Source organism: Verticillium alfalfae, genomic scaffold, assembly GCF_000150825.1.
Source record: "Verticillium alfalfae VaMs.102 supercont1.14 genomic scaffold, whole genome shotgun sequence".
Classification (NCBI taxonomy): domain Eukaryota; kingdom Fungi; phylum Ascomycota; class Sordariomycetes; order Glomerellales; family Plectosphaerellaceae; genus Verticillium; species Verticillium alfalfae.
The window spans coordinates 383621-393445 of NW_003315025.1; the positions used below are offsets into that span (position 1 = coordinate 383621).

At 58.6% G+C, this 9825-nt stretch overlaps 5 protein-coding genes across 5 annotated transcripts; 2 read left to right on the forward strand and 3 right to left on the reverse strand.

Moving 5' to 3' along the window:
- Positions 1–226: 226 nt before the first annotated feature.
- On the reverse strand, positions 227–1154 carry VDBG_09083 (venom protein; the record flags this gene model as incomplete). Its single annotated transcript, XM_003000542.1, has 5 exons — positions 227–308; positions 382–582; positions 703–950; positions 1019–1080; positions 1148–1154. 5 exons carry the CDS (start codon positions 1152–1154, stop codon positions 227–229), a joined length of 600 nt encoding a protein of 199 aa, XP_003000588.1.
- A 558-nt stretch (positions 1155–1712) lies between these two features.
- On the reverse strand, positions 1713–4023 carry VDBG_09084 (conserved hypothetical protein; the record flags this gene model as incomplete). The annotated part of the gene is made up of 3 exons (XM_003000543.1): positions 1713–2928; positions 3075–3658; positions 3796–4023. The coding sequence occupies 3 exons, from the start codon at positions 4021–4023 to the stop codon at positions 1713–1715; spliced, it is 2028 nt and encodes a 675-aa protein (XP_003000589.1).
- Positions 4024–4714: 691 nt separating this feature from the next.
- On the forward strand, positions 4715–6452 carry VDBG_09085 (conserved hypothetical protein; the record flags this gene model as incomplete). Its single annotated transcript, XM_003000544.1, has 4 exons — positions 4715–5114; positions 5279–5989; positions 6054–6188; positions 6298–6452. The coding sequence occupies 4 exons, from the start codon at positions 4715–4717 to the stop codon at positions 6450–6452; spliced, it is 1401 nt and encodes a 466-aa protein (XP_003000590.1).
- A 757-nt stretch (positions 6453–7209) lies between these two features.
- VDBG_09086 (predicted protein) lies at positions 7210–7903 on the forward strand (the record flags this gene model as incomplete). Its single annotated transcript, XM_003000545.1, has 3 exons — positions 7210–7452; positions 7584–7679; positions 7772–7903. 3 exons carry the CDS (start codon positions 7210–7212, stop codon positions 7901–7903), a joined length of 471 nt encoding a protein of 156 aa, XP_003000591.1.
- A 515-nt stretch (positions 7904–8418) lies between these two features.
- Positions 8419–9799, reverse strand: VDBG_09087 (hydroxyacid oxidase; the record flags this gene model as incomplete). Its single annotated transcript, XM_003000546.1, has 4 exons — positions 8419–8880; positions 8987–9229; positions 9286–9415; positions 9486–9799. The coding sequence occupies 4 exons, from the start codon at positions 9797–9799 to the stop codon at positions 8419–8421; spliced, it is 1149 nt and encodes a 382-aa protein (XP_003000592.1).
- Between the last annotated feature and the right edge of the window lie 26 nt (positions 9800–9825).

A 9825-nucleotide genomic window follows, 5' to 3' on the forward strand; every position in this document is an offset into this window, starting at 1 on the left:
GTAGAAGCGCTTCGGGCTGGCAATGGCCCCGAGGAGCGCCGCAAAGTCGCCCGGCAGCACGTCCGACACGAACACGGGATCGACTTGGGGTGCAGCACAATGTGCGTCGCGAGGCCCGCCGACAAGAGGTAGCCCGCGAGGATGAGGTCGACGTAGAGCTCAAAGCCTGCGTTGTCGAGCACAATGTCGACGCGGCGCTCCGTCTTGCCCTCGGCCACGGCCTTCTTCAGCACGGCGTACGCGGCCGGCAGGTCGTTGGCGAGAATGTGCTTCTCCGACGCCTTGCGCGCCTCGCTGCCCTGCAGCTTCTGGATATCCTCGTACGTCAGGCTCGTCAGCAGCGAGAGGTCGGTGGCGTTGCCCCAGAGGCAGATCTCGCACATCTCGGCGAAGAGGAGCTTCTCGGCCGCCTCGTCTTGGGTGGCGCTGCCGTTGGCTTCGAGCTGCTGCACGAGCTCCTTGAAGCGGGCGGCGAGCTCGAGGACAGCGGGGCGGGACGATCGGAATGTGTTGATCTTCTGGCGGGCAAAGACATCGTAGTTCTTCCAGTGCGTCGAGAGCTTAAAGTAGGTGCTGATGCGACTGTTGCGAAGGCACCTGTCAACGTTGCCCTCGGGTCGTGGTCCAGCAGCAAGTGATGAAGACAATAGGAAAAAAAAAAGAACAAAAAAAGAATAAAAAAAAAAAAAGAAAAAAACTCACCGGAAGAGATAGCACTCGCAGAAGAGCCAAGGCGTATTCAGCCAGGTGGGCTCGCCGAGACTGGCGAGCTCATCGTTGTAGAGCTTGACGTCGGGTTGGCCGTCGTCGTCAATCGGCGTCAGAGGACGGTCGTGCTGAACCTCATACTTCAGGCGGGCAATCTTCTCGGTGACTGCCTTGCCCTCGGTCTTCTTCTCGCCTTCTTCGCTGGCGGAGACGGAACGGTAGAGGTCGTCGATGGCTTGCGTCTAAGGCCGCACTTCAGCCAAGAGGAGCAGGGGCAATCGTGGGATGGGGGGGGGGGTTCATGGCGCACGATGATGACAGGCCACGAGCTCGCGCGCGGTGACCCAGCCGAAAGACCGCTTCTCGCCGGTGCTGTAGGAGACTTGGCAGTGCTGTTAGGGCTGACTCGATGAGCTATGTGGCCGAAGAACGAACGTACTGGGCATCTTGAGGATTTGGCTCGTGATGACGCAGGAAGCTCGAGATGGACAAAAGGCTCGAAGCACGAATGCCGAATGCCGTACACGGTGGTGGATGGCGGGGCATCGCGGGGTCGACACCGACATTTGCATGATCTGGTTACATGACAATTAATGTATGGTATAGTTGTATAGAAGCACGAACACGGTTACCTACATACCAACCACTCCTCCTTCCTCCTCCTTCCCATGATCTTCGTGGCCCAGGACCAGAACAACGACAGCAAAAAATCATCATGTTTCTCAAAGAAACGCTGAAATTCATGAACAGAAACAGACATTCCATCTGAAGCCTCTCGAAGCCTCCATCATCACGAGTGGAGCACCAACACACACACACACACACACACACAGCACCTCCGACGCCACGTCCCCATGCCTCTATCCTCACTCACTCGGGCAGCCGACCATGCCTCTATCCTCGCCCACTGAGGCAGCCGACCATGCCTCTATTGTCGCTCACTCAGGCAGCCGACGATGCCTCTATCCTCGCTCACTCAGGCAGCCATACCGTCAACGGCCAAGTCAACTGCCGGGAACCCAGGTCTCCGGCGTCCAGTTCTCGGTGCTAAAGTCGGGCCAGTAGAGCCCCTGCGAATAATCGTCATACACCGACGCGTCAATGAACTGCATGTCGAGGAACGGCTCGGCCAGCAGCTCCTGCAGTGAGGGCTCCGTCAGTGCCATGCCGGCCGTCGCCATACCCTGGACCGCCGTCGTCGTCGTCGTCGAGGACGCCCACGCCGCGGGCGACATGACGCTGGCGAAATCACCGAGGCCCGTTGTGGCCTCGAGACCCACGACGCCTCTCTTCTTCGATGCAGCCGCCGTGACGGCCGCCTTCATGGCATCCACGTGCTTCATGTCCTCTTTCGCTGCAAAGTTGCCACCATCCGCTAGCTGCGCCAGCAACCCAGACGCCGAATCAAACTGCTCTCGATCGGCGGCAGCGTCGGGCCCGTCGAGAAGGCTCGACACGGCGAGCACTGTCAACGCCGAGAAGAGATACGAAGTGTAGAAGTAGTCAAACGTCGCGAACGAGCCGTCGATCCAGCACTCTGTCAACAGATGCAGAGAGTGGCGAGCGCATCGTACGCAAGCAGCCACGATCGTCATGGCCGACGCCGGCACGGGCATCGCGCCAGCCGGCGCCGGCCATGCGGCAGCGTGCGTCTTCAGTACATGCAGTAGGATGGGCCTCGTCGCCAGGATCGCCGACTGGTTGAACGACAGATGAAGAGGCGTTGGCTTGTACGCCGCCTCGCTGTGCGGCGCCGCATCGAGATGAAGGTGGCTCGGCAGCTCTTGCACCCACTCACGAAGGTCCTTGAGCGTCTGCTGCACGCGGCTCGAGAGCGTGGTGCTCTGATCCCGCGTGTTGTAGATGCACCGAACCATGGTGCTGGTGATGCTGGCGAGACGCGAGCTGGCAATGTAATACGCGCAGTCACCAAAGTCGCCAGCGACAGCAGCGTCGACGCTGGCGTTCGAGGGAGGATCGACCATGATGTCGCGGTCGCCCGATGGGCTGCCGGGCTGGCCCAGCTTGGAAGCCCACATGCGATCGAAAATGCAAGTCGTCGCCCAGAGCCGGTTGCGTTGCTCACGGACCGCGGCATCCGGTAAGTTGTGCGGCCGGGATGTTGAGGTGCAGCCCCGATGAGGACCGCCATGCCCACGGCCATGCCCCGCCAGGATGTAGGAGGTGTATCGCCTGTTGAGGGCGAAGGGAGTAGAACGACTTGCCCTATTAGCGTCACGACTTCACGGCCTCGAATGGCATCACGGCAGCAGGGACACGCACCAGGAGATGGATAATCTCAATCGCATCAATCGTCGGTCGCTCGCTCAGAACACTCAACATGCGGCTCGCTTTTCGCAAAGTACGGCAACCCAGGAAAGTCTTTGCCCGGCGCGATCGATCGCGCCGAATACAACTCGCCAATGGCGAACAGACCCCAGAGCTTACACCGAATGAGCGACTCACCCCAGGCCGGATTGTGGATGCTGTGCTCGAGTGCATCCATTACCACACTGCGTCGCACAATGTGGTAACATCGGCTGACGTAGCGCAGGGCGACCTCAACGAGAAATCGTGCGCGCGAAGGACTCGGCCACGCGCATTCAGACTCGGTCAGGCAAGCAATGCGCTCGTCGGTGGCGAAGGCCGTCCGAGGAATGTGCTTATACGGCTGCTCATGCGGCGCCGAGATGGCCTGCCGAAAGCGAGTCGAAAACGAGGCATCCGGCACCTCGCCGATGAGAATGGGGGTCTGCTGGTCGGTCGATGGGACGAACCAGGGCCGAACCTCGAGCATGATGTTGCTCGTGTTGTTGCGCGCCACATCGGGGCTGTCAAGCACGTCCAGGTCCCGGCGTGGCGACGGGGCCGTGCTGACCGAAAGCGCCGAGAGCGAGCTGGCATTGGGGTTCGTCGTGTCATCGAGCAGGCCCTTGAGCCGCTTGTTTTCCTCGATGAGATCGTCTATGTACCTGAACGGGGTCAGCCGGGGGAGGGGCCTTTGATGAGCCAGGGGCTTGGGACACGTGGAGGGACCGGGTCGGAACGGAACGGGCGGAGAGGGGGGTGGACTTGCCGCTGGCTGACCTTGACCTGTCGATTGCGCCGGGGATAACTACAGTCGACGGCCTTGCTCGCCTGACGACAGTTCTCGCAAGGTCGGCCGCCGGAGCACTTAACCTTGCGGGCATGGCAGCGGTTGCAGGCGGTCGACTTGATCTTGGGCCGACGGCCGGGTGACGCTGGTGTAGGGTCTGAGTCGGGGGTGTTGAGCGCCCCTGACGCTCGGTCCGGGGTGACGGAGATGGAGTTCATGGTATCGGGGCCGGTTCACGATGGACGGCCGGGCGGGCGCTCGACGAGGGCAATTGGGGGTGCATTCGGAGGGCTTTCAACGGCCTTGTGAGTAAGAGGCAAGATGAGAGAGAGAGAGAGAGAGAGAGAGGAAAGAGAATGCACAGGCGACAGCATTCATTGACATTCACAGACAGATCGCTGACCCCCAAGGAGTCATCGTCGCCGCTGCTGCGACATCGTATCCTCGGGCACAGTCGAGACAGGCCAATTGTCTAGTCAACTCTGAACAGCACTGAGAGAAGTGCTCCGATGTCGTCGGCCAAACGAACCATGTTGCCGAGATGAGTCAGCACTGGGCAAAAATTCCAAGCTTGCGAGAAGGGGGCGAAAAGCGCCCTAATCCTTTCGAGATGGTCCTTATTACCGAGTCGGCTACTCGAGGTCCGGCCTCCATCGGCATCTCTTCCGAGTGACCGACATGGTGCAGATTCTGCTGCGCGACGCGCTTCGCCGCCATGACGATATCCACTATTCGCCTACTCTTGACTCACTTGGACACGGCTAAGATGGCTGATCTCGCCGTCTTTCGTCCGCTGCATGGGGATTCCTCGCGATATAACCATTACACCATGGCCCGGCTGAGCCTCACTCGATCATCTGCTCGGTATTCTCCTAACAATTCTTGGCACGCCGAGACGCATCGCCCAAAATGGACTCCGTCGACTCCCGAAAGCTCCCCGACCCACCGGCGCTGTTGATGTCGGCCCCGTTGGAGCCCATGGCCTCCGATATCCCAGTGGCGGCGCCCTCCCGGCACCTTGCCGCTATCGACGATGCCGTCATGCCCATGGCTGTCTGGCGACGATGGGTGACCCTGTTCACCATCTGTTGGCTGCCCATACCAATGACGTTCTCGACCTCGTCTGTTCTCGCAGTTGCACCCGAACTAGCGCGCGAAATTCAATGTTCCTGTCACGGCCATCAGCATCGCCAACGCGGGTGTTTTCCTCGCCATGGCCTGCTCGCCGTTGATGTGGGTGCCCATAGGCCGGCTGGTGGGTCGGAGGCCGGCGTATCTCGCGGCAGCCGTCATTCTGTGCGCTTGCTCAGTAGGTTCGGCTCTGGCGCCGAACTTGGCAGGCTTCACAGCCATCTGGGTCGTTGGTGGATCTACGGGTGTGGTGTTTCTGGTCTCTGGACAGACGATTCTGTCTGATATTTTCGAGCCTGTACGTGTCCAAGGCGGCTCAGTTGATTTATCCTCACGTGTGAGGAGAAGAAGGAGAGCAGAAAATACTGACCGAAAAGACCGTCCGCGGCACGGCTGTAGGGTTCTTCCTTGGCACTTGCGTTAGTGCCAACACCATCGCACCACTTACTGGTGGTATCATCGCTACGTACACAAGCTGGCGTGTCATCTACGGGGTGCAGGCCGGCATGACGCTTATCGGTCTCGTCTTGGCTTGGTTCTATGTGCCACTTGATCCGCCTCGTGAAGCACAGCCTAAAACGTCAAAACACGTCCTTGCCCAGTTCTCGCCGATGCCCGTCTTCCGCGTCTTTGAGCACATCAACATTCTCGCTGCCAACATCACCTGCGGCCTGCTCTCGTTCAACCAGTATGGCCTTCTCGGCTCTATACGCTCTGCCTTGACGACTCGATTCGGCCCCGCTTCGCCGCTCACCTCGGGTCTGTTTTACCTGGCCCCTGGTGCCGGCTTCCTGATCGGGAGCACCATCGGAGGCAGGCTATCGGATCATACAGTGCGCCGGTACATCAAGAAGCGCAATGGCTTGCGCCTACCGCGAGATCGACTCAAAAGCAGCTTTCCCGCCATTTTCATCGTGCTGCCTTTGGGCACGCTGCTATTCGGCTGGAGTCTGGGCAGAGAAGTCGGCGGTTGGGCCGCCCCGGGGATAGGAGCGTTCCTTGCGGGACTCGGGTTGATGGCCTCTTTTAGTGGCCTGAATACGTACTCTGCTGGTGAGTCTCATGCATAGGATGACAGTGCGAGACCCGATGATCTAGTCATGGATGCTGACGATAGCAGAGGTGCTCCCGGCGAAGAAGACGGAGGCGATCAGCAGCAAGTACATCGTACAGTACACCTTTGCCGCTGGCACGGTTGCGTCGAGGGTGCCCATCATGGAGGCCATCGGCGTTGGGTGGGCGTTCACCATTAGTACGTTTCATCTGGACAAGCTTGGGTGCATCAGTGGTCTTGTACTGCCATCGCATCCCGTTCCCTCATTACTTGCCTCGTACCTATTTGATACTGACTTTTGGACCAGGTGCCGTTGCTGCTCTTGCGGGCGGAGCAATTGTGTTGATGATCACGAGATACGAGCCTGAGACGGAGAAGACGCTGCGCGAAAGAGGCCCGAATGATACCCACAAGTACAATCTAATAAATCCATTGTTTCAACAACTCTTTTCTCGCGTGTGATCCGTGTTGGAACATTGATGCGTATCGCGACCCAAGTCTTGTTGTCTTCTGGTAGGGGGGATATTCGGAACATACCCTATGCCCTCCTATCGTCTACGACTTACCAGTTGCACCAAATGCACAACGTACGATCGGGTTTCACAACATCTTGACAACCATTGTTCAACCTGTCAGCAACCGAAGTCCCTTGCATGCAGCACTGCCAAGTATGATATGCAGCAAGGTCAGCAGAGCCGCCACAAGCCCCCGCTCAACAACACCTATGAGTGTGGAAGCCTACCGACTTGATGTTGCAGCCAAGACAGACAATCGTGTCTGACCCTGGACGTTGTGTAAGCGCTTGGAGACTTGAAGAGCAACGAGTCAGAAAAACGACCCACGCCAACCAGCAATGGCGAATTGAAATCGAGATTGCTTGGCGTCTACCTTACACGGAGATACGCGTGCCAAAGTTCCTTCGGGACCTGCCATATTGAGCAACCTTCAAGACGAGAATCTACTCTTTGGCTATTCTGTCCGCTGACAGATCTGTGTGCTGGGAACTTTGGTGTCGCCAACTGCGCTGCAGCGTTCAGAAGCGTACACGGTGATAGCATTGGTTGAAAAGATCTTGTCCATCATCTATATCTTGAGAAAGGTCTTGGCTGGCTGGGTATTGTATAAAGAGGCCTGACTTCTGTTCTCTCACTCTTCCACTTCCTCCAGCACAGCACTCTCAGTCTCGCAACAAGTCACTTGCACCTTTTCGAACCTCAACATGCAGCTCACCCAGCAGCTCGGCCTCATGGCCCTCGCAAGCACGGCCTCGGCCTTTGTCGTCGACGTTTTTTCGGGCGAGCGCTGCACCGGCCAGTCGCAGAATGTCAATGTCTATGACAACACCTGCGCGGCCTGGATGATCGGCTACCGGTCATTCAGGGTCAAGACGTACGGGTCCACGCCGCAACGCGCGTACTTCTGCACCGGAGGGGCGTGCAACAACTGCAACAGTTGGTGGGCTGTAGGTTTTCTTGTTTCGTGTTCTGCCGCCCGATGAGACGTGTGCTAATGGCTTTGTGACAGGATGTACGTTTATTTTTAGACTTCAACACCACGCGGTGAAGTCTCGACAATCGTACTGACCGAGTGCAGGGCGGAAGCGATCAGTTTCTCAGAAACACGTGCATCAGCCTGGGTAGTAACCTACACTGGTCGGCAGGATCGTTCAGGGGCCTCCCGCACAAAAGGGTAAGTCTCGAGGCCGATGACCATGGTATCCATGCCTTTTGTTCGACGCACGAGAAAAAAAAAAGTGACTGACCTGGTGATGAATGGAACAGGACGAGATCCCGTCGGACGCCGACCTCGTCTTCGGAGAGTTTACTGAGGCCGACTTCGACAGTAGCACCGACTACCTTCACGTCGAATGGACCCCCACAGGCACGGAAGACGAGGATGCCCAGGAGCAGTGAGCTTCGGGTCGGAAGGGATGGCCACGATTCGTGTGACCGCCCACGCGAGCTCGACGTCGGCGACACTTTTGGTCCTTGGTTCGGAATCAATTTCCCTTGAAGGCATCCACTACCACGAAGCGTGGGCCAATCCACTGGATCGAGCCCCTCGCTCGGTTACGTGCACGGAGTACCCCGTTGGATCTCTCGTGCCGTAATCTCCGTCCAAGGACCTGTCGTACGGATCAAGGTTTGCATCTGATAACTTTAGCCCCGCCGCAGAGTCCACTTGTAATGGCACTCCTTTGACCTCAGATGGCACGCCAGTATCTTGCAGAAAGCACACGCGTCATGGGGTGGTTCTGGATGAATGATTCTTCTGTCTTCGGCCGTCAAAGTTTTTCTAATGCTGTCCAAAAAGGCTAGCCGCCACGCCTACACCAAGGTATATCCACGAAGGTCACAGACCAATATGTACATGGGAAACAAATGATAGAAAAAATGCGAACAGCGGGGGCGCTTCCAACACGCCGCACCTAAGAGTACCAGTGGTTGGGGGTCCAGTTGACGTAGGTCGAGTCAATGTCCTTGAGGCTGGGGAGGCCGAGGTTGCCGGCATCGACAATCAGCTCGCGCCTCAGAAGCTCGGTGACCTTCTCAACACCCTCGGTGCCGTAAATGTTGGCGAACATGTAGGGGCGACCGACGCCAACGGCCTTGGCGCCGAGCGCGAGGAGCTTGAGGATGTCACCGCCGTAGCGGACGCCGCCGTCGGCCCAGACCTCGGTCTTCTTGAAGACCTCGGGGGCCTTCTGGTTGAGCTCGAGGAGGATCTCGAGGGAGGAGGGGGAGCCGTCGAAGGAGCGGCCGCCGTGGTTGGAGACGAGGATGGCGGGGACCTTGTGCTTGATGGCCTGGCGGGCCGTCTCCACGCTCGTGACGCCCTTGACGGCGATGGGCAGCTTGGTGACCTTCTTGAGCTGCTCGTAGTAGTCCCACTATATTCGTCCCAGTCAGTCACACAAGTTCTTCCTCTCGAGAGATCCATAGCGCCGAGTCATTCAGCATGTGGGGGGGGGGGGGGGAAAGGGGACGTGAACTCACGGTGAGCTTTGTGAGCTGGGTGTTCGCGGAGCCGACACCGAAGCGCGCGGCGCGCTGCCTGTTGCTGCCGGCGGAGGAGTCGATGGTCAGGACGAAGACGTTGACGCCGGCGGCCTCGTACCTGCGCAGGGTGGCAGTGTCGGCGGTCAGGTTGGCAGTGAGGTAGAGCTGTTGGAAGAGGACCTGGTCCTTGGCCTTGGCGGCGCTGATCTCAGCAGCAGACTTGCTGGAGAAGGCAGAAGGCTGCGGCGGGTTAGCTTCCATCGGGAGATTTCTGGCCTCGGTGCGAAAACACTCACCATGTACATGATGTTGCCAGCGGCGGCACCCTTGACGAGGTTCAGCTCAGCCTCAGGGTGGCCATTGATACCACGCGCGCAAGGCGAGATGAAGAAGGGAGTCGAGAAGTTGTAACCCAGGATGGTGGTGCTGCCGCGGGTGTTAGTAATCTCACGCCACACCTGGGACTCGAAGCGGCGCCCAAGAGAGGAAAACATACGGGAGCGTCGCCGGGATATTAGTGATGTCGACGAGCTGGCGAGCGCGCCAGTTGTAGCGGTGGTAGACCTCAAGGTTGTTACGCGCAGACCACTTCCCGCCGGCACCATTCATGTAGTAGGTGTAGTTCTCGATGGGAAGGTAACACCTGGCGGCCCACTCGAAGTCGGGAAGACCGACAAGGCCGGAAATGTTGGCGAGAGTGCCTTGAGGGGTATCACCGAGGACCTCCTCGATGCCAGTATCGGGCTCGTTGAGGTAAGGGCGCGCGGCAAGGGCGCCGGTGGCCAGGGTGATGAGAACGGCAGCGCGCATGATGAAGGCTCAGACCGAGTGTGAAT